General features: G+C 55.2%; 1 protein-coding gene across 1 annotated transcript; it reads left to right on the top strand.

The window, feature by feature from the left end:
* On the top strand, positions 1 to 23052 carry FAM163B (family with sequence similarity 163 member B). Its single transcript, XM_032130738.1, has 3 exons — positions 1 to 303; positions 20404 to 20519; positions 20600 to 23052. The coding sequence occupies exons 2-3, from the start codon at positions 20427 to 20429 to the stop codon at positions 21125 to 21127; spliced, it is 621 nt and encodes a 206-aa protein (XP_031986629.1). The 5' UTR covers positions 1 to 303; positions 20404 to 20426; the 3' UTR covers positions 21128 to 23052.
* Positions 23053 to 23540: the final 488 nt, after the last annotated feature.

Consider the following 23540-nt stretch of genomic DNA (forward strand, 5'->3'; position numbering starts at 1 on the left):
GGGCGGGGAGGCGGGAGCGGCCCCCGCAGAGCCGCCGGCCCGGCCATGTGCCGACAGGGGTGGCTGCTGCCGGCTGCCTGCTCCGCGCCCGCCGCTGCCGCCCGCCTCCTCAGCCTCGTTCCTGCCGTTTATTTTTAATTTTTTGATCGTTATTTTATTTTTAATAATTCTCTTTAAAAAAAAAAAAAAAAACCAAAACAAAAAAACCACCGCGTTTATTTTGGTATTGATGCTCTCCGAGCGGGAGACTTCGGAAGACGCGGTCCTCACCTGAGCGAGCCGGCCCCATTCCCCCGTTTGAAGGTAAGCGGAGCGGGAGGAGGCACCGGCTCGGGGGGGCTCTGCGGGACCCCCCCCCCCGGCTCTGCCGGGCCCCTTCTCCCCGTCTTTCCCAGCGCTGGGGTCTCTCGCGGTGTTTTTTCCCTGTTTGCTTCGCTCCCGCCCCCGCCGCCCGCTTCCCGGTGCATCCGAAACTGCCTGGGATCGCTGCTCCGGGGGAACCGGCAGCGAATCCCGCACCCCGGGGGATGCCTGCAAGGAGGGCAGCAGGCAGAGGATAGCCCCGGCTGCCGGGAGTGGGGCTGGGATGGGATTTGGAGGGGAAGACAGCGTGAATAGGGACATGGAGAACTGCACGGCATCCGCTCCCCCCGTAGCCTGCCCAGAGGGACCGGGCAAGTCCCGCCACCTCAGACCTGCATGGGAAATACTGGGGTGCTCCGAGCTTGGTTTTCCCTCATCCTACAGCGCCTTCAGCTCCAAAGCCTATGAGGGATGTCATGAAAGCACCTCTCAGGGATGCAGTGGGAAAGCTGCCCCCATCCCATGCCTTTCTTGGGTGTGCAGGTCGTGTCTTTCTCTGCCCCAGGGACACCTCTGCACACTCAGTGTGGGACTGGAACTGGCCTCTCTTCACTGTCTGGACACCTCACCTGGAGCCATGTGTCTGGGTTTGTTCCCACCTCATGTGCTGGCCCCAAAGGACATCAGAATCCCCTCCTCCATCCCAGTGAGTTTGTAGGGCCACCCCAGTGCTGGGTTAAGCGCCAAACCATCATCCCGTTAGCTCACGCTCAGCAAAGCAGTGGTGATGGAGAGGGATCCAGAGCGGAACGCGAGGAAGGTGATGGCACAGTCACCTGTGGGTTGTTTTTGTCACTCTGAATCCAGCAGCCATCAAGGTCTGTGCTCTCAGAGCCACACGGATGTTGTTCAGCACATTAAAGGTAGCCTGAGGGCTTGAGGGGGGGGCGGCTGTGGGAGGAAGAGAGAAATCCCCCAAGGGAAGATGGCTTTTCATTTCCCCATATCGACCGCTTTCAGACAGGATTATTTATATTTGACATAACACATCACCAAACTTGGGAGGTAGTGGGGGTGTGCTCACACTCATTAAGGTAGACAGTTTTCTGGCAGAATAAATTAAAGGTAAGAGAAGACGGCACTTTGAGGTACAACAGATTGTCTTCCAGCCTGAAAGGAGCAGCGAAATCAGCATAAAACCTAGATGGGAAAACTCTGCACTTCGGTCTGTCATGATGTATGGCTGTCATTTTAGGGAACCTGGCGTGGTATCCCGATTTTCAGAGTGCAGATGGTGCTCCTGGGTGACTTCATTTGAGCAAAAGTACCCAGTAGGATGGGTTTTTTAGTCATCACATCTTCTCTTCGCTGAGGAAGCATCTAAATTACAGCACTGTGAGGGAAAGTAGTTGACATGAATTGTGCATGAAGTGAGCGCCTGAACTATCCCACACCCGTGCAGACTCAACGAGGCTCCTGCCCCATGCCAATGGCTTGTGAATAACTGGAGGTTGTTTGCAGTCTCTGTGGTTGATTTTCTTCTTGCCTGAAACGAGCAGAAAGGTGCATTAGGGGCTGTCAGTTGGTGAAAAGAGATTTTTAAACACCTTAAAGACTGTGCAGCTGTAATTAGAAGTGTAACCTCCTTCCTCTGCGTGTCAGGATTTCTGTGCAGAACGATGACAGGACCTCTTAAGGAATGGTGCTGGTGCTCAGGAGAGATAAAGAACTTCAACAAAATCCCCTGCAAAACCACGGATGTTGATTTATCACTGCACTACATTGGTTCTCATTCAGAAAGGATGTGGGGATTTGAGGGGAAGGAAGGAAAGAGCATTTGTTCCTTTCTGGTTTGTTGCCAGCGGGCACAGATTACAAACACAGGCAGCTCTGAAATACCTGTGCCTACCTGGGCACAACGAGTGGCAGAACATCACCAGTGCTGGAGTTCCTGACTGTGTCCTGGCTGTGTCCTGGCTGTGGCCATCACTGTTTTCCAGCAGAGCCTGGTGGGTGGGTCTGGCTGTCACATCTCCTGATCCTTCTCCATGGAATCTGTGGCAGTCCCTAAACCCTCGTGGAGGTGACACGAGAGTCAGGCCTGAAGGTTTGGTCTCAGGGGCTTTGCTCTCTGAGGAAAACCTGTTCAGCAGTGGGTGACTCTGACCTGTTCAGAGTCACTGCCCGTGGTTTATTGACCCAAGCCTTTCTAAATGTTTCCCACTCTGAAGCTGAAGAACACCCCTGACCCTCCAGCCATTCCTGAGCATCCCTTTAGGATCTTTAGAAGTTTTGCTGGGTGCCAGATTCAAAGAGATAAAGGTGCTCAATTCCCTCAGGCATTCACGTGCAGCCCAGGGAGCTTCGTGCATCCTCGCAGCCTCGAAGGGTCCATGCCACTGACCTTTGGGATGTCAGGATGTGTTCTCAGTGCCCAGCATGTGGGGCAAGGAGGGCTTTTGCAGCTGGCCAAGCTCCAAGGGATTTGCCTGACTCAGCCCTTTCCCTCGGGCTGTGCAGTGCTGGTGTAAGAGACAGGGATGGCTGGGTCCCTTCTCACTCGGCCTGTTCTGGTACCTGTCTGCCGTGTTGTCATGGATATGGATAAGGACATGGCCAGGGAAGAGGTGCTGCATGCTGGCAGGGCTCCCGCAGGCACGGCTGGTGATGCAACTTGTGACATTGAAGAGATGCAGGGAAGGGATGGAGCAGAGCTGGAGATGTGGGGCTGAACTTACAGCTCATTCCCGGTCTAATCTACGTTTTCTCCCAGGTCATCGTGCATTATCTCCTTCTCTCCTTGTGATCTCTTATGGAGGGATCGGTTCCCCCTTTGCCTGAGCAAACAGCCTTTATCCCAGCAGTGCACATGGGCAGAGGGATGACAGGTTGGGTGATGGACTCTGACCTTCTGCAGACCTTTCAGCCACCTTCAGCTCACAGCCAGGACCAACCCAGGCAGGACTGGGACCTCAGCAACCTGCGAGAGCAGCCCTGGGCAGAGGGCAGCTGGAAAGGTTGGGGAACAAAATTAAAGGTCAGAATAACATTTTGAAATATCCCTGGACCTCTTTGTCCCTGGAAAGGTTAATAACAGCTGGGACCCATGACAGCAGTTCAGGGCAGCAGCAGGAGGACCAGGCTCCATGGAGATGTGGCTCTTGAGGGGTCAGAGGCAGCACTGAGGGGGGACAGGACTTGATTTAGGCCAGAATCACAACAATGATGATTTTACCCCATCCTACATGTCCAAGAGTACAGATTTCTCTCTGGAGCTGAGGGTCAGCAGGGACAGTGTTGGGTCCAGCACCTCCCTCAGCGTGAGCTCCCCTTGGCAGGACAAGCAGTGGAGACAGGACATGAGCCAGGGGCTGGCGAGTTGTTACCCTCTCACCTCAGAGCTTTCTCCTGCTCGTTGAACAATCACTTGTGATGGCTCAGAGCTGACGTTTGACTCCGCTCCCAACTCCACTCCACTCCCACAAGATGAGCTGAGGCATCACCAGGGCAGCTCAGCCCCTGCTCACCACCTCCAGTGCTTCTCCGCCATCTCCCTTCTGCAGGACAAAAGCCACCTGCAGCCACAGACCCCCCCAGCGTGGATGCAGGGAATGTGCTGAGCTTCTCTGGACAGCAACACTGATGTTTTCCTGAGCTGGAAACTGGAAAACACGTGCCATTGTCCACAAGGAGGGAGGGGTGCAGCTCCTACACGGGGCTGAGTCGAAGGTATACGCGGCTCTGCTGCCCTGGGAAATAATTCTGTGCTCCACAGCTTTTATCACGGAGATGGAAACTTGTCATATTCTTTTTGCAACAATATCTGACACTATCCAAGCAATTTGCCTTTGGTGTGTTTCCAGAAATAGTTAGGCCTACGGTAGGCAGGGGTGACATCTGGATGCATTACTGTTGAGTTCAGAAACATTCAGTAAACAAGACAGGATCTATTGTTTAAAGGTTATTTCAAAAGGCTCCCAGCGACTTATCTGGCCGTGCAATGGTGAAAGCTTTAATGGCTCTCTGGTAATTACCTTTTCTGAAGGACGTTTCAGAGGGAAGTTACCAAAAAACCAAAAGTCTCAGCCCGTCCTAGCCAGGTGAGGGACCTGATCCAACCTGAAAATGTGAGGGGGCTCGCTCTTGGCTTCAGTGCTGGTGGGATCAAACCTGGGAAATGGCTGAAGGAAGAGCAGGCTGGGGGGCACAGGCAGGGCATGCAGGGGAGCTCACCAGCAGTTCAACAAGAAAGAAAAGTCTCAGATCAGCATAATAGGGCAGCAGGATTCACATCAGCAGGGAGGGCGAGAGAAAGAGCCCTCCCCGAGGCACTGAGGGGAAAAGAAATGTCATTAGGCATGGATAAAGCAGCCGCCTCTGAGCACCTGAGCCGAGGGTGGGCGGCTCTGCAGGGAGAGGGGGCTGGCGGGGGCTGCCACGCTCCAGGGGCTCAGCAAGGCCACAGCAGGAGCCACTCGGCGCCCACGCCTCTATTCAGCACGTCCCAGAGCAGTGAATAACCCCTCTATTAAGAAAAAAAAGGAAAAGGAGGGCAGGTAAATTCCTGGCAGGAGCCAAGTGCCAGCCGTCCTCCCTTGCCCCGGTGCCAGGGATGCTGCTCATGTGGAGAAAGGGGCGAGCTGCGGCTCTGCTGTCGCTCACACATCTGCACCTGGCAGGAGCCGCTGCTGGCTGCTCTCCTCGGCCCCAGGGCAGGCAGAATTAATGCTCACTGATAATTTCCAGCCCCTCAGAGAGGAAGTCATGTCGTGGGTTCACACATCTTCCTGTTTCGCCAGTGTTTTGCTCCTAGGGGCAGTGGGGGCGAGTGAGTTCCAGGGATGCCCGTGGAGCCCTGGAGTCAACCAGAGGGCTCTGCCTGCAGCAGGACCATCCTGTCCCGCTGGCTCCAGCTCTCCTCTGCCCCATCAGGTGCTGCTGTGAGGCTGTGTCAGTGCTGCAGGGCCTCAGTGCTGGGGGACAGCTGGTGGGAGCCCTTTGGAGCTGCTCAGACCCCACACACCCAGCCTGCTGCCCATCCCTGCCTTTTCCCTTCTGTTCACCCACTGCTGCTCCGGCCCTGCCCTCCTGCTCCACAGCCCCGTCCTCTTCAATCACAAAATCCTCAGGTGGTGAGATAATCATCGGAAACTGCCTGAAAAACAGGCTTTGGTGAGAAAGCGTCTTTTCCCTTTGAATTGCTACCGAAGTCCAGCTTAGGTCTTTCCAAGGCTGAGCTGGTTGGCCTCTCCTGGGGAGGGGATAAAGGAGATGATCTTGCTCAGCAGGGGATGGAGCCCTGTGCCCCACCAGCTTTAGGTCTGGCTTTGAGCCGTGGCTTTGCTCTAGGTACGAGTTCATCACAGGCTCTGAGCCGCAGAAGCTCATAAGCTCATTACACTGGGGGAGTTGCGAGTGGTGAGGAGGCCACAGAGCTGGGATTTCCTTCCCTTCTGCTGGAGAGGACTCTTAGCAAACCAGGAGGAAAAGTCCTGTGTGGTTTCATTTTTTTCACGTGCAGAGCTGTCCCCTGTTCCTGGGCTGCCTGAAAGGGCTGGACCACTATGGGCACGAGTGGCCTCTTGCAGCTCTGCCTTGTCCCCACAGAGCTGGCACCAGGCAAAGCCAGCTCCTCTATTTGCTCACGGAGTGTTTAGGATTAAAGGGGGAAATACCTCAGTATAAATGCCAAAAAAGTGGCTGCCGGGGGGAGAGAAATCCCCAGATTGCTGGGTGATGTGGCTGCTTTGAAACCCTCTGGGGATCACCTCAGCCTTGTGATGGATTCCTCCTCTCCCCAGCCTCTCCCCAGCTCGGGTCGCTTCAGCTGAACGGGATCAAAATGCCTTGAGGTTCAAAGATTCACGGACTGGCACCGATCAGAGCAGGGAGATGTCGCGGACTTTGTTGTAAAAGATGATACAGAGGCTCCATTGAGGCTGGAATTCGCTGTGGTGCTGCGGGAGCGTGCCGGGAGCGAGGGGGATTTCACAGGGAAGCGCCAGACGAGTCCCCGGAGCGGCTGCAAAAATCACAGCTCTGCTAAAGCATCACTCACAGGCTCGGCTTCCTGCGAGAAAAACAACTTACCTAGAGATAGCTTTGCTCATTTCTCTTCCAAATATTCCACCTTCGCTCCTCTGGGGTGTTTGGGTTTTTCTCCTTGGGAATGCTGTGGTATTTTCCGAGCTGCCCGGCAGGGACAGTGCAATCCCGACACAGAGCTCCTCTTTGGAAACCCGCGTCTGCTTCCCGATTTAGGCAGAGGGTGTTGCTCGGGCTTTGCCATGCCATTTGCATCTGCATTCCCTGCGCTCTCAGTGTGGATTTGGGTTTAGATCCATCACGGATCTTCCTGCCTGAGCTTTGGCAAGCCATTAACTCTCTCCTTTACCTGCTGCCCGCCTTCTCAGCGAGGCGACAGCGTGTGCAGGGAGGCTCTCTGAGTTCCTGCATCATCCCTGCAGGCAGCGATGCTCCTCCTGCCTCCCGCTTTCCCACCCTGGCATCCACAGAACAGCGGCGTGCACGACGCCACTCTTTACTTAACACAACGTACAGGGGTTACAGGAGAGGAAAACGGAGTTACAGGGGGAAACAGGAGGCATTTTGTGGCAATCCAAGCTGTTTCCTGGGGAGGAAATACAGCCAGGAGGCTCAGCGTGGAGGTGTCCCAGCTGCAGGAGGGTGGCTGAGGAGATGCACGGCCTCGCTGTTGGGGATCTCTCCCCATCTTCTCCACAAGTGCAAGCAGGGATTTGCAGGGATGCAGGCTCTCCTGTGGAAGGGAAAGGTGTCTCGGTATGATTGGTGTTGCCTGCTGGGAAGCTAAGCTCTGGAAAGATTAGCAGTGGGATCTGGGGAAAAATAGCTCTGCTGAGGGAGTGGGAGTGGAGTTGGGAGGGGACGGATAACGAGCGCTGATTTGCGTTTGTTGTTAGGAAAAATTAGTGGGTTTATTGTTATGTTACACAAAGGAGCAACCGGGGTAATAATTCGAACTCAGGCTGTCCCCTGGGCTTCCTGTGTGACTTCTTCCTTGTGCAAACAGTGACGGGCACGAAGCTGTGGCTGCCACTGCCAGGAGAGCAGAGCCAGGCCCCCTTCCACATCCAAATGCATTGAAGTGCTTGAACGGTGTTTCTCAAAGCCCTCCAGGTGATGTCTCCCATCCAGCTGTCACCAAAGCCATTTTCTGAGTGACTGTGACAGAGTTAAGGTGCACCCAGAGGAAGGAATGTGCTCCTCGCGGGGCGTTGGACTTGGTGACCTTTAAAGGTTCCTTCCCACCAAACCCTTCTGTGATTCCAAGGGCAGCTCGGGTCTGCAGCACTGGCATCACTGAGCTCACTGGGCTCGGGCAGGAGCTCTCAGGAGTCTCCTCTTTGCATGGGAGACCTGGTGGGCTCCAGGTTGTCCAGAGAAGCTGTGGCTGCCCCATCCCTGGCAGTGTCCAAGGCCAGGTTGGACGGGGCTTGGAGCAACCTGGGATAGGGGAAGGTGTCCCTGCTCACGGCAGGGGGTGGGACTGAGATGGGCTTTAAGGTCCTTTCCAACCCAAACCAGTCTGGGATTCTGGGATTCTGTGATCCCCTGTGGCCAGCACTGGATGTGACATCCCAGCCCCCCGAGATAAAGACAAGCACAATGAATCTTAGACAGCTCCAGATGATTTTTTTCTGATTTGCAACGCTTCAGCTTTGCTGTTTTCTCAAGAGTTATTCCTGATTCTCACAGAAGCTCGTGGGAGCAGATTCAGCCCACAGAAAATGGAGTTTTCTTAGTTGCACCTCTTCTCCCTTGTGTTTCTGGCATCACATCTTTGTTTATGTTGTACTTTCAAAGAAAACAACACAGGTTACAGAAAACACAGAACAGTGATACCGGTTTCTGAGAAAACAACACTGATCTTAACCTGTTTTCTGGATACCTTTATAAATATTCTCTATATTGTTGAATGTTCCAATTGGCAGGCAAAGGGTTGGTCTTTAAAACACTGTCTGACTTGATTGGTAGTAAATATAAAGTGTGAAGATTGCTGGGCTGTGGCAGAACTGTTGCCTGCAGAAGATTAGAGTTGCTCAGCTCCAGGGATGCCGAACTCTGGCACATTCTGCTGCTGGAGTTTCGCTTGAAAAGAGAAGATTCCTAAATATTAAGACAGGTTTGCCAGGACCTGAAATGAAAAGGGCTTTGTTTGATTGGGCTGTTAACATCACCTCGAATATCACAGGCTTGAGCAATTCCATGGTAATCCCAACTAAACCAGCCAGAAGCAGCACTGAAGCATCCTGGGCTCCCAGCAGAAATTCCTGGGCTCCCACATGCTCCATTCTCTGCCATGTCAAGCCCAAGAGCAGTAGCAGCCAGGTTGGAGGATGTTTTTTCACCAGACCTGTGAATGTATTCCTGATTCCCAGAGGAGATTTCTGGTCTGTTGAACATTCCGAAGGGGCATCTCCTGTGGGAATAGCTCCATCGCACATTTTGAGGGGCTCTTCTGTGCCCAGGGATGCTCCTAGGCACTGGGCAGGGAAGATGCTCACATTTTTACAGGTCTGGGTTTTGTAAGACTCAAACTTCAGCTCTGTGTATGCTTTACATTGAGGCAGGATGGCAATGAATCCTCCATGGAGGGGGTGGTGCCTGGAGAGCTCAGAAAATCAGCGTCAGTTCAGTAAAGGTTTTGCTAATTCGGTCCTGGGCTTCCAGTTCAGCCCAGAAAATCAGCAAAGTTTTGCTAATTCGGTTCTGGGCTCCCAGTCCAGCACATTAACTCTGTTATTTACCAGCAGAACATTCCTGCTTCCTAAGGAGTTCCAGTAGCCGTGTTCAGGTGAAGCGAACTTGCTGTGCAAGGGAACAAAGCTGAAATCCACTCGGGATTGGGAGGTGCTGTGTGAGCCTCCTCCTGCTTCCCAGGATGGATGGAGGCATTGCTGTGGGCTCATCCCTGGGCGTTCAGGGCCCTGACCCCTCCCAGGGCAGCTCAGAAAAGCTCAGGGGTGGTTCAGAGCACTGGTCTGAGGCTTGGCTTTCCAAGAGAAGGCCCTTGGCATTTTCTGGTGCTTTGAGGTGCTGCCAGTGTAAGGAAGGAAGGGAGCAGCTGCAGCCTGCCCAGGAAGCGCCAGCACTGAGCAGAAGCTTCTGATCACATCCACCCTTCTCACCTCGCCTGCCTCAGTTTCCCACATTTTGGTGCCTGTGGCAGCGTTTCTCTGGCTGCTGGGCACAGCAAGGAGGTGGCAGATGAGGCTCATGAGCCACTGCCTCTCTCTCTCGGGCCTCCCCACCACCAAGGAGTCATTTGAAAGGCAGGGCTGGTGTCGTCCTGGTGCTGACGAGAAGCAAGAAGATCCCTCACACGTGTTCTGCTTTTGGAAGATGCTGTCCCTGGGAACGGTCGATATCTCAAACATTTGATCCCGGCAGTTCCCACCCCACGTGGGCTTGAGCTGAGCAATTTGTGTGAAGGTTTTTCTCTGGTTCTTTATTCTCCTAATGAGGGTTTTCAGCTGAGCTCTGTGAGTTCCTTTATCTTTTTTGCTCTTTCTCTTACGATTTGGTTGTTGTGGGGTTGTTGTTTTGGGGTTGTTTTTTTTTTCTCTGAGTTGAATCTTTCCCTCTCTCATCTCCCAGGAAAAGCTGTAACAATATTAAGGTGAGGAAAAAAAGGCAAAATTTACTGGAACTGCTTCATGGTGAGTTGCTGTGAATCTGAAAATTACCCTCTCAGACGGTCTGTATTAATTCCCTGATGCAGCAATGATAAATCCTTATTGAAGGGGATAACATAAGGAGATTTTACTGCCTGGAGAAAAACTCCAGGGTGCAAACAATGAGGAAGCCCATCTGCCTCTTGTTCATGATCCCTGGAAGTGTCCAAGGTGAGGCTGGACGGGGCTTGGAGCAACCTGGGCTAGAAAAAGTTGTTCCCCCCATGGGAGGGGGTGGAATGAGGTGAACTTTAAGGTCCCTCCAACCCGAACCAGTCTGGAATTCTGTGATTCTGTGATCAGTTGGCAAATGCACGTGTGACAGTGCTGACACCAGCCCTCAGGGGGTGACATTACACTGAACAAAGGACATGGATGGGCGGCCAGACAAGTCCCCTGTCCCGGAGCCCCAAACCTCTGCCCATTCCCTGCTTGCAGCAGCTCCCCGAGTCCCTGAGGTCCAGCCCTGCGAGCACCAGGCAGGCAGGAACTGAAAAGCAGCAGGTTTTGGCCTCAGCCCACGTCAGGCAGCGTGAAGGTTCATCTCCCTCCCCGAGTGATGAGGGGCTCCTTCCCTCGCACCCCAAGGGCAGCTCACACCCTGCCCCAGCAGCAGGGCAGGCATCTTGTGCCAGAGGCCACCTCCTGAGCTAGTCCTCAACATTTATGGGTTATTTCCAAAATCCCCCAGCTCCCTCTCTCTTCTCCTCTTCTTTATTCATGCGCCACGCTGCCTTGCAGGGCTGGAGTGGGAAAAAACACTCTGCTTGTGCCTCACTGCACGGCCTGAGCCGGAGCCTTCGCCAGAGCAATGTAAAGCTGTAGCTATGGAAACTCCCAACCCTTTTTCCTGAATTTTTTTTTTTTTTTTTTTTTGAGAACAGCAACGTATATCTCTTTGGAGATCCCAGACAGGGCTGCCTGCAGCACCCAGGGAGTCCCCTGGTGTCCCACAGCAGCAGCAGGAGCTGCAAGCACAGACCCAGGTCTGTGTCCCCAGGGCACAGGAGGGGGACTGAGGAGGAATAAGCGGGTTGCATGGAAAGCCAGAGGCCAGGACAGCTCAGGGACGCTGGTGGGGACAGTGTGATGCTGCTGGAAGTGTCACCAATTGCCAGACACCCACCCACAGCTGGGAGGGGTGGGCAGGGACAGAGGGGCGCTGGTCCATGTGTTGGTGGCCGGGTGGAGGGTGTCCCTGGAGCTCTCAGGTGGCTGCATTTAATTTTAAAGGAGCTCCCTGGATCCCAGCCCAGATCTGTGACTCCTGAGCAAAGCAAAGCAAAGCAAAGCAAAGCGAAGCGGGGTGTGCAGCTCGCAAAGGCTTTGATCTGCCGAGGATCTGCCCATCCCACGGAGCCGTGTTCACAGCCCTTGGAGATGCAGAGCTGTTGGATTCACTGCTTACCGGCAATGTGCACCGAGCGTGCCCTTCCTCCCGCCCTGATCGATGGCTCTTCCACCTCCCGGGACATCTGCGGGGTCACCGGGCCAGCCGTGGGGCTCATCCTTCCCAAACACCGGTGTAGGGGGTGGTGGGAGCATGGAGCTGCTCCCAGCTTGCTGCTCACCCAGTGGAAGCCACCTAGTCTGGAAATGGGCTGGAATTTGATGGATTTCAGGCAACCTGGCTTCAAAACAGAACCGTGACCAACTTCCCTGTGTGAAGAAGGGGCACTGGTACAGCAACACTTCCCCTCTCAGGCACTCTCCTGCCAGGATGAGAGAGTGGGATGAGCCAGAGGTCCTGGGATGAGCCAGGAATGTATCCCAGCTGTGCAGGGTGGCTGAAGGTGCAGCTGGGGCAGGCTGCCGGCTCAGTGTGTCTCAGCAGGGCTCTGTGTGGTTTTGGGCCTGCCTGAAGCAGAAGCCAAAAGGTGCAAACAGAAGCTTTGGAGCATGCAGGGCTTCTGTTAGCCCAGGGCTGGGTGGCAGCAGAGGTGACTCAGTCCATGTCCTCCCATCAGGATGATTCTCCAGTGATTCTCCAGAGCCGCAAATCCCGGGAGCTGAAGCAGCCACTGGCAGGAGTCACAGGGAGAGTTGCTGCTTCTGCTGCCTTTGCGTGGCCATCAGAGGGTACCAGAGCCTTGCTGTCCCTCTGTGCAGTGTCCCTGGCCTGTAAATCCTCATTCCCAGGGGGTGCTGAATGCCCCTGGGAGCAGGAGGCAGCTCCAGCTCCCAGCCAGGGCTGTCGTCAGCTGAGAGCTCCCCCAGTGACTCTGTGTGAGTGTTTTCCCATCCTTGTGCCCCAGCAGCCACATCTGAGCCACAAAACCCCATTCTCCAGGCATTTCCTGGGAGATGGGACAGTGGGAATGTTGGTGTGAGCTATTGGTGGCAGGCACCAGCTCCCTCAGAGCTCTTGGAGCAGCAGCTTCCGGTGTTCGGCGTGAGGAGCTTCCAAAACCCATGTGAATTCTGGGAAGAGTCGCTCTTTCAGAAGAACAAATTCCTTTTTTTTCCACCTTCAGTGCATTGGTTCAGCAGCGTTTTCTGACAATTAAGTGTTTTGATCTCTGTGGCTGTGCCTTTCTGGGGGACTGCAGCGAGCTCTGCTGATGTGAGATGTGGGGAACGAGCACTGCCTGCTGAGTGAATGCTGCAGGAAAAAGTCCTAATCAGGAGTAAGGTTTATAGCTGGCTCTCAACAAGCTAATCCAAGCTTTTCAGGTTGGCCAAGGAACGTTTCCAGTCCTGGGCTGGGCAGTGGGTGCTCCCCACTCCCTGACCTTTTCCCCACTCAGAGTGATTGCAGCAGCTTATCTCAAGCTGCTAATTCCCAAACCTGCTCTCTCTAATGTTTAATATCTCAAGCTGCCTAAGCCATAACTCAAGAGGTGATTAAATGATGCAGGGTGGAAAGACAGCACATCTTTCTTTTCTCTTTTTTCTTTTTTTTTTTATTTGGATGGAGTTTAGACTGCTTATGAGTGTTTGGGATTATGGCCTGCTTCCCAGCTGATGGATGGGAATAATTCCTGGTGCTTAAGCAGACTGTTTGGGCAGTGAAAGGTGGGACTGGGGAGGGTAAAGCCCTCTGGAGCGGTTTGACAGCAGTTCTGAAATCATGACAGAGCCTGGCTGTGGCAGCTCAGGGCAGGGGCAGACCTGGGGGCAAGTCCATCACTTCTGCACCAGTTCCTTGGGCCTGGCTATTGGGATTTACCTGTCCTGGACTGATGTCAGTGTAGGGTTGGTGTGCAGCGATGGGCAACTCTCTGTCGGTGTCTCCAGCATCCCTGTCATCATCACCAGCATCTCTCTCAATGTCACCAACATTCCTCTTGCTGTCACCAACGTCCCTGCGGATGCTTTCAGGATGTGGCCGTTCATTTCCACAGAGCAGGGTGAGCACTTCATCTGTGCTGAAGTGTCCCCAGCCACCTTCCCCAGTCACTCTGGGATGAGGACAGCAGCACCTTCAGGATGGCCCCTGAAGGGGACATTCCCAAGGGCAGCATCCAGGTGATTCAGCGGCTCCCCCCATCCCTCCCCAGCAGCACGGCCTCTCTCCCCGGAGCATCTGCAGCCACTGAAATTCCTGCCGGGCGCTGTGCTGAGCAAGCCTTAACGCCGCCGTGATGAGCTGTGCAAATATTTATTTCTGTGAGGCGTGATCTGGTTGTGCTAAATGCCATCAGCGCCTCATTACTGCAGAGCACGCATTCCCTCACTGCCGGGACGCTGCCGGGACGGGCACCCCCTGGACCTGAGGAAACCTGCTTAAATGTGCTGGGAAGTCAGACTGAGAGCTAATCTCTGCTTTAAAAACTGCTGGGAGAGGATCCCCCGATTCTCCCATGAACTTCTGCTTTTTTAAGCTCCAGGAAGCCCCACGATTCGAAGTGGCTGTTGCTGTAGGATGGATCTCCAACACAGGCTGAGCCTCCTCTGCTGGGTTTTGCTGCCAATGAGCTGCTGTCACACAGGAATCCAGCCTGGCTGCTCTGGCAGGTTGAGGGGGGTCACACCTGATGACCTTTAAAGGTCCTTTTGATCCAAAATATGGTTCTGTGACAGGAACACCTGCAGGGATGAGTATACAGCGTGTCCTTGGTACTTGGAAAAAGCTTATACAACAAGGAGTTGTTGGACTGACACGTGAGATTTAGCAGAATGCTTTTCATTGTAAAATTCGGGGGTTAATTATCTGTAATACCATTGTAATGTGTGGTTATATTGAATTATAACAGCAGCAGACAGAAGGAGCAGCTCACTGTGACCCATTTCCCATCTCAGCACTGCTCTGGCAGCACTGGGGGAGCTTTTCTGGCTGCAAAGGGCTGAGCTGAGAATGGGCAGAAAGGAGAGGAGCAGTCCCTGGTCCCTCCAGCCCTCTGGAGGAGTTTATTGTGGGTTATGATTGATGCAGATATGGAGGATACATCCCTAAATCAGCCCAGTGCTCACCTGTACCTCCAGCCTTGGCTCTCACTGCCAGGGCACTAAAACCCCTCCTGACCATGGTGTTGTCCTGCCCTCAGCCATTCCCGGGTGTCCCCTGAGCCCTGCCCAGGGCTGAGGGTGGCTGGGATCCTGTTCTGCAGAGCTGAGCACTATTCCAGCAAGGTCCTGGCTGATAAATCATTGACCAGGCTCTGGGTGTAAGTTGCCTTCGCAATGTGTGGTTTCTGCTCTGGACATCGGTGGGAGCTGAAGCATCGAGGGCTCTCCCAGCTGCAGGAGGGCTGGGGGTGTTGGTGGGGGACAGTCACAGGAGTCAGAGCTGTGGGTTATCCCTGTACCAGTGCCAGTGACCTCTGTAGCTGGCTTTAAGCCAGGTAAGGGCTCTAAGGCCACCAGAAGGGGTCAGGTGGATGTGGAATGTTTTTGTTCTCTGTTCTGTTTGCCCATGCCAGTGTTACAGGCATCTCCCAGCTGGTGGAGCCCTCTCTGAGGTGCCACAGGCTCACAAAACTCCTTTTTAGTCCAGGGATTATCAGTAGTGGCACCTTTCAGGGTAGGGGAAGCCCCTCCTGAGTGCAAGGAGCTGCTCTGCCAAAGGCGGTGTCTGAGCAGAGATGGGATGAGCACGGTCCTGGCGGGTGCAGGGGGGAATATGGGGCTGCTGGGATCTCTGAACCATCTCCAGCACCCAGGAGGACCCATCTGCTGGGGATGAGCCTGGGAATTTGTGAGTAGCTCTCTCCCAGCAGGGCACAGCAGAGAGCCAAGTGCCCTCTGCTCATAAAACATTCAAAAACCCTTGGAGCACCGAGTGCCTGGAGATGGGGGCTCCCATGGGGCCAGCACTGGTGCTGGGATGGGGAAGCACGGGATGATGAGATGTGTCCCCTTGTGCTGAGGAGCACCCAGGTGGTCTTATCAAAGCCAGGGGTCTGCAGTGACCCAGCCCCAGCCCACCCGCAGCCCAGCCTGGCTGTCCCCCGGCCAGGAATGCTGCCCTCAGGAGGGGACAGGGAGCACACGGGAGTGATGCAGGCCCTCTGCTTGAAGAGTTTTTCATCTGGAAAGCCCCGTTCCTGCCTGTGTTTCTGGCAGCTGCCCTGCCCGCTGGCTCCGGCCGTGCAAAGTCTTCTGCTGGCACCTTGCCCGGCCATTCCCAGAGCCTGGCTCTTATTCATTGACTGGGTAGGATTACAGGAACTGGGGGAAATGCACCAGGAAGGCTGGATTTGCCACCAAACTGGTGTTGGCTTCTGGTTTATTTGCTGCTTTCCCACTTCCCAGGCTGGTGGTAGTGGCTTTCTGTCACATCGATGCTCTCTGGTGTTTACCTCTGGGCAGAGCTGTGGCATTTACAGGCTCCAGTGTGGCATCAGAGGAGTGTAAGTCAGGCTTATCCTGAACTTTACAGCATCAAGGGCTTGGATCCAGTCTGCTCTGCCCTGGACAGTTAATTACAGAGGGATTTCTTGTTATTCTGATTTAAGGTCCTGAATGCTGCCTGCAGCAAGACCCAGTGGCTCGGGGTAGTGGCATCTTGGCCAGCCAGCATCACTCATGTGCTCTCCTGTTTCCCTGGCATCATGCTGAGATCTTTTTCTTCCTTCTGAGGCAGGGCCTGACCAGCAGTGTCAGCATCAGGGTTCAAGGCACATGGGTGAGCTGGGGAGTGGCTGTACTGCCCACTCAGGGCAAGACCTGCAGGGCTCCTCTCCCCCCACCACAGAGGCTCAGACTCGTCCTGCCCCTGCTCAGCTCCCACTTTCCACACAGAACTTAAATCTTCCCAACCTCATTGAGGTCTCTCCCTTGGGTCTTTGCCCCGGAGTGACCCAACGAGCTGGTCCCCCCCCAGCAGCCCGGATGAGGGTCAGCCTGGGGGCTGTGCCAGGGTCAGTCCCCCCTCAGAGGCCCTTCCCGGGTGCCAGAGGACACCCACGCACGGCAGCACTCGGTGCAGAAACAACTTGTCCAAGCACAGAGCGGAGGCAGGGATGTGCTGGTGCAGAGCAGAGCCAAGTCAGGCAGGGTGGTGTTACTTCAGGACACGGCGCTGGCCTCCCCTGCTCCCTGCGAAGGGTGGGATGGGTGTTTCTGCTTTTTTTCTCCTTTCCTTTCTCCATCGCGGCTGTTTGGAAGCGCAGGGCAGAGCTGAGCCCCGTCTCCCCTGCACAAACTGAGCGGTGAGGATGAGGGGCAGGGTCTCATGCTGAGGTTTGAGCTGTGCCCTTCGAGCAGGGGCTGTTCCTGCCTCTGTTTATCCCTGGGTGCTCATTAGGGTGCGGTCTCAGCTCCTGCCTGCTCCAGTGCTGGGCACCGGGCGGGATCAATCCTGCCAGCACTGCTGTCTGTGCTGCCAGTTGTCACCTTGTACCCAGGCTGGCTGTTTTGTTTGAGTCTCCAGCTCCTGGAGACAGGTGGATATGGGCAATTCCCACATTCCATGTTGAACAGAGGGCTGGGCTGCCTCTGGCTGCAGAGGAAGCAGGTCCCAGGGCTGCTGGGGGATGCAGGAGCAGTGCAGTGGGACAAGTGTGGGATACAGCTCTTTGCATGTGAGACACGAACTCCTTGTGCAGGCGCAGCCTCAGCGGGACCAGCATTCCCTGGTTTTTAACCACTTGCCACGGCAGCACTTCCAGCTGGTGCAAAAACTCTTTGGAGTGACTTTGCTGCCCTGCAGATGGGAGCTGGGGTGGGATGGGATAGCTGAAAGCTGCATTTATTTAATTGTCCTCAAGATTATTCTTAATACCTCTGAATCCTGAAAGCTGCCTTAACTGGCTGCTAAGAGAAACCTTAGAGCCGTCTCCTTTTCCATCCCTAGGTCTCCCCCAGCTCCAGCAGGCAGGGTTAGGCCAGTCCACATGAGCCCTCCAGCCCCTGGACCTGGAGCTCAGCCTTTCAGAGCCGGGTATTCACTGGAGCCTTGGGCTGGGCTGAGCTCAGCCCCCCCAGCTGCTCGGAACCTTCCTCCCACGCAGCTCTCCCGAGAGGCAGCGGCTGCAGCAGCTCTGTGCAGGAGCCAGGGCAGCTGTGAGCAGCCTCTCTCCACACTGGGCACCCGCGGTGGTCCAGGGGCCGTGTTCAAGGTGCTGGGGGGGGGGTGAAATAGGATGATTTCTCATTCCACCCCTTCTCCGTTGCTCATGAGAAGCTTCCCCCAACGCCTGGGTTGGGCTGGGAAGGTCGGTCAGCTCCTCGTGGCAGTGCACAAGGGAAGGCAGGAGCAGAGGCTGAGGCAGAGCCGGCCCTTGGAGAACAATCCAGCCTCCAAATCCACATCCTCAGCCATGGCAGGGACAGGCAGAAGCAGGCAGGCGACACAGGGTTGTGTTTAAACCAAGCAGCTCCTGCAGGAGCGGCATGTGGGAATTGTGAAGTGGTTTTGGTTTGTGGCAGCACGACCTGTCCTTTGCACTCTGAGAAAGGAGAAATCTTGCATCGATCCCTGCGTGCTCCCAGTAACCCCAGGGCCACCATCCCCTGTCACCCCGTGGCACTGGGGACCACGTTCCTACAGCAAAGGGCTGCTGGGCTGGGGGCAAAGAGCCTGTGTGGGGTTACAGCCCCCTGCAGCCCCTTGCTGCTGGCTGGCAGGGACAGAGGATGTGCTGGGGGCTGGATTTGGATGGGTTCAGCCATCCTTAGTAGCTGGAGGGCTCCTAACATTGGAGGAAGGAGCTGAGGTCTCCCAGGACTGAGTCTCCCATGCCTGCGTTCCTCAGACCAGGGCTCCCTCCCGCATACCTTCTCCAAGACCACAGCGGAGCTGCAAAGCACTTCCTTTTAGCAGGATATTTATTGCTAAATATATGAATCTGGGAGCCTGTGGAGCGTGAAATTAGGAACAAATGTAAAAAAGGAGGTCTAGACAGGAATTGTTCAGCTTATGGGCCTCCGCATGCTCTGCTCTCCTTCCCCTGTGCACGCTGGAGGGTTTAGTGCTTCCAGGTATGCGGCTTTAATCAGAGAAGCATGTTTGGGGAGGGGAAAAGGGAGAAATGCAAATGGTCCCGCTCCGGAGGGAGCAGTGGCTACGATGCCACGTCTGGCTGGGCGCGGCTGGACAGGAGCCGTGGAAATTGGCTCAATGCAACCCTGGCTGGTGCCCCAGGGCTTAATTAATGGGTGGAAAAGCCGGAGAGCCCTCCTTGGCAGAGCTCTGCCTGTCACCTCCCACCTTGGGCCGGCAGGGAGATGCTGATCCCTGTGGGATCACAGAGGTGCAGCGCCCATCGCCGAGAGCCTGCAGGGCTGAGTGTGGCCACCCCAGAGCCAGGCTCCTGCCCCAGCCCTGCACCCTTGGCTCCGGGACAGCGTGGGGATCGCAAAGGGGAGCAGCAAAGGAGCCAGGGATGGGCATTTCCAGCTGGCACCTGGTCCAGCCAGGCACCTCCATCCTTCTTTAAACAGCAGCCAGAGTTTCTAAATCACTAATGCATCGTTGGCAAACCCTTCCCATGGTTGTGTTGCTCCCCCTGAGCTTCCTCAGAGCGTTTTCCCTGAGGAACGAGGGCAGGATTTGGCCCAGCTCTTGCCCCGTGGCCGCGCGGTGGGAGAAGCCGTGGAGCCGTCGGGATAAATTCCCTTCCCTCCTCCCGAGCTGCTCAGCAACAACACAAAACGTGACGCTGCTTTATCCATTCAGCACTCACCCAACTTTAGCAGGACATTAAGTGCCTGAAAATATGGCACGGGTTTGTTTTCTTTGGGAGCCGGTTAAATCCCTGACAGATACAGTTGCCTTTCCTCGGGTGCTGAAGTAATTTGGGGCTGGGGTGGCTGGGTTTTGGTTTAACCTGATAGCACGAGCTGGGAGCCAGCTTTGTTAAAGCACTTGTGGAGTAGGTGGTCAGGGTACGATTTCTCTCTTAATTTATGTCGCTTCTCCTGTTCCCAGCCCGAACTAAAAGGTTGCTGGAGCTTTATTTGTGCCAGTTTTAGTGCGGCTGTCTCGTAGCTGCTGGCGGGTGTGAGCAGGCAGCGCACCTCTTTTCCCCCCAGCATCCTTCCTGTGGCAAAATGCTGTGCCTCCTCCCGGCATGGAGAGGAATTCCAGGCCTCCCGTGAGCGTTCAAGGGAGGGATGCTGAGAGCAAGACCCGTGGTGGTGTTGTAGGGCTCGTGTGCTGTGCGTGATACACAACATCTGCCCTCTGAGTGAGCCCAGCAGGGACAGGGAGAGGGACCTTCCGCTGCTCCCAGTGCTGTGGCAGCTCCCAAGGGGCACTTCAGGAGGAGAAGGGTGCTGGTGGTACCCCAAAATGTGAGCACAGCGGCCAAGCTGAGCCACAGCATCTCTGTGATGTCCAGTGGCCTCTGTGCCAGCCACAGCTCACCTGGGGCTGTCAAGCATCATTCTGGGGTGCCCCCACAGCCCCCCAACGCTGTGGCTTGGCCGTGGTGATGTGCAGGATCCTGGTGCCTCGGATACATCCCGCTCTCAGGGAGGGCAGCACCCCGCTCCCTTCAGTCGTTAAAGGCTCACTTAGCAGCTCCGGTTATTCCAAATTAAAATACCACGTTGTTTTCCTGGGGAAAATGGATTATAGGCTCAGAGAAAAATGAGCACAGCTCAGAAATCCGTACTGCAAGGCTCCTTCTCCCATCCCTGAAGCTCTCTGCCACCTGGCAGGAGCCAGGAGGGTGCCCTTGGTGCCTGGTTTTATTTCCCTTGGCTCCCCCTCCTGAGGGCAAACCAGCCAGATGTGACCCCAGAGCTGCTTCTCACTCAATCTCTCACCCACTGCCTCAAGTTTTTTTAACCCTTGCAACTGCAAGGTGAGATTTAAGGGGAAATAGGGACTCCCTGATGACTTTCCACATGTGTCCAGTGCAGGAATCTGGCCTGATTCTGCCCTACAGAGCCCCCTGGTTTCTAGCCCGCTTCAAAGGGGGGTGAGCAGAGGGTTTGGGGCTCTGCAGCCCAGCCCCTCACTGCACCCCCTCACCCGCTGCACTCAACTTTGCAGGCTGTTAATGGAGAAGAGGGCGGATGACAGCCGGGACCGTGGTCATCACAGGTGGAATATTAGCGACTGTCATTTTACTTTGTATCATCGCCGTCCTCTGCTACTGTAGGCTCCAGGTAAGGCCAGGGGATGCTGCAGTGGGGAGGGCTGATGGGGTGGGAGCTTTGGGGTGCCAGCTGAGCCCCTCCCGTTTCAGTACTACTGCTGCAAGAAGGATGAATCCGAGGAGGACGAGGAGGAGCCCGACTTCGCCGTGCACTCCCACATCCCTCCGCTCCACTGCAACCGCAACGTAGTGCTGACCAACGGGCCCTCCCTCTACTCCTCATCCCCCTTCGCCAAGAAACCAGCCCAGAGCCGGCCCAGCTGCCCCAGCTGCTCTCCCTACGAGCCCCCCACCTCCTTCCTCCAGGAGACCCCCACCTCCTTCCTCCAGGAGACCCCCACCTCCTTCCTCCAGGAGACCCCCACTTCCTTCCTCCAGGAGCCTCCCACCTCCTTCCTCCAGGAGCCCCCCACCTCCTTCCTGCAGGAGCCCCCCACCTTCTTCCTGCAGGAGCCCCCCGAGGAGCTGCACAACGGAGGCGACAGGGTGAGCTACAAGACGGTGAGCCAGGAGGATCTGGCTCTGCCCGTGTCCAACCTGCAGGCGCTCAATCCCAACCGGCTCTCGGCCATGCGGGAAGCGTTCTCCCGCAGCCGCAGCATCAGCACCGATGTGTGAGGTGCCGCCTGCCCGCCCGGCCCCGAGCGTCCCCTCGCACCTCTGCGGGGCTTTGGACAGCGGGAAGAGCTGGTTGGAATTCCTGGAGGAGTTTTGAAAAGGGGAGGGGGGGGAAAAATGAAGTGCATGTATTTCTGCGGGCTGGTGATGTAAAGGGGGAGCAGAGCAAGCCCAGGTGGGGAGCGCGGGGGTGCAGCTGGAGCGGGAGGTTTTCCAGCGCTGCGTTGTTTGCTCTTTTCTTTTATAAAGAGGATTTTGATATTGAGCATCCTTTTGTACGGAGGAGTTGCCCCTCCTCACCATTTGGCCTGGGGATGATGAGTGAACGATGGGGCTCGTGCTGCAGGTCAGGCATGACCTGGGGGGCCTAGGATGCACTCAGGTGCACAGACAGACCCCAAATGTCCTCTAGAAAAGCAGGGCTGTCACTGCCCACCTTTCTGCCACCCTGTCCTTCACTGCTCCCTGCTGCAGCCGTGGGAGTGTCTGTGGGTGTGGGTGTGAGTGAGCACAGCCCTGCACTATTCCCAGCCCATGGCACTCCTCAAGGCAGGCGTTAATTCCCGGGTGCCAGGCACAATCCCCTCAGGGTTAGGATGGTGGCTGGGCACACGGCCTGTCCCTGGAGCCCCGGGAGTGGCCTCGTGGGCCCTCGGAAGGAGCTGGGCTGGGGCTGCAAAACCCCTGCATTACCCAGCTATGGAAATGACACACAGCACACTTTGGGATGGAGGAATATCCCTCGGGATAATCAGCATCCCTGCTCCAAGTAATGCCATACACAACGTCTGACTGAGGGCTCCGTGGCGCAGGGGTCACCGTGTGTGTGCCCACCCTTTGCATGCACATTCTTACACGCATTTATTTGTTTGAGAGGGGTTTTTTAAGGAAAATAAAAGTAAAAAGACACTTTTCCCCCATCCAGGAAAGTGTCAAAACACTTCTAAATTTAGGCAAAACCTCCGATTTGCATTTTCCACTGAGCCATTTCCCATGGCCGGGCAGCCTGGCTGTGGCACCGGCTCTGTCCCACGCTGGATCCTGCAGGGACAGCCCTGGCAGAGCAGCAGGGACAGAGCTGGTCCCTGAGCGTGTCCCTCTGCACCAGACGTGCTGCAAAGGAGCCCTTGGGGGAACTCAGAGGTTTAGGAGAGCAATTTCAGCCATGAGGGAACTCCTGCTCGGGTTTCTCCTGGCTGTCTCCATTCCTCCCCTCCGACCTCACCACTCTCCAAGTGACAGAACACCCTGTTTCTCCTGGATTGGGCATTATTCAGGTTAAATCATCACCTGGGGATGGCTGGTGAGGATGGACTGGCTGCACAGAGACTCTGCTGCCCTCAGCGCTGTGCTCCAGGGCAATTTTCCTTTTTAAAGATGTTCTGGGAAGAAGCAGCCGTGGCTCCAGCCCCCGGGGCTGTTTGGACACTGTTTGCAGCCCGGCTGGGTATTTTACTTCGAACCACGAGGGCTTTTAATTCCACAGGAAACCTTTTGAAGTACAAGTCAGTCTTTGCAAATGAGTATCTTCGACTTTCTGGGGGGGTTCTCTTTGGGGTGGGGAGGGCTGGGGTTGGTTTCTTACGTGTTTAATATTCCGGGCTCGGTCCCTGTGATGCTGCACCCCAGGAGCACAGTCCCTCTGCTCCAGAGGGGTGCAGCCATGCAGACCATGCTCCCATGTACAGTCCTCACTGGGGTTTGTTCCCATGCCTTGAGCCCTTCTCTCCCCGTTTTTCGTGATTTTTCCCACCAGCCTTCCCTTCCTCTGTTTTACCTTGTTTCTTTCCCTTGTTGCTTGGAAACTCAGCTTTCACTAACCCTCACCTGGTGATCTATTGTACAGGACTTTGGGAATCTCAGATGGGGGAGGGAAAAGTAAAAAAAAAAGAAAAAAAAAAAGAAATAAACTACTTTGACATGGGTTTTGAGGTTTTGGGGTTTTTTTGTCCCTGCATCTGCAAACTTGGGGTGGTGTTTGCAAAGCTCTCAGGAGCTCCCTGCTGCTGAGGGAGTGATGCAGCAGCACTTGGGGTGTGCACAGCAGTTTGAGGGATGCTAAAGGGCCTTTGGCTCAGTGTCTGGGGATCACACCAGTAAAAACACAGAGCAATAACCCCTTGGGAGCTCAGGAAGGCCCTTTTCTTACTGGCACCATATGAAATCTCTTTGCTCACAATCCCCTGAGGAGCTTCAGGGATGCAGCTTCTAAAGCTACAGAACCCCAAAGGGCCCCCAACACTCCCAAAATCCCCCAACTGTTGGGACTTTTCCTTGCATCACTGTCCAAGGAGCTGTAATTCCCCTGATTTCAAGCTGCTCTGCTCTCCCTGGGCACCAGCAAAACCACAGCCCCAATTCCAGTGTTCCTAGCACTCCACTACAAACTGGAGCATAAAACAAAATACCACCA

The sequence above is a fragment of the Corvus moneduloides genome, chromosome 21 (genome assembly GCF_009650955.1).
Source record: "Corvus moneduloides isolate bCorMon1 chromosome 21, bCorMon1.pri, whole genome shotgun sequence".
Lineage (NCBI taxonomy): Eukaryota > Metazoa > Chordata > Aves > Passeriformes > Corvidae > Corvus > Corvus moneduloides.

What these genes read in the sequence shown, in the direction of transcription:
- FAM163B (XM_032130738.1), top strand. Translation starts at nt 20,427, where the DNA reads ATGACAGCCGGGACCGTGGTCATCACAGGTGGAATATTAGCGACTGTC. An exon ending in TCTGCTACTGTAGGCTCCAG is followed by an intron (nt 20,520 to 20,599) that starts GTAAGGCCAGGG and finishes CTCCCGTTTCAG; the next exon opens with TACTACTGCTGCAAGAAGGA.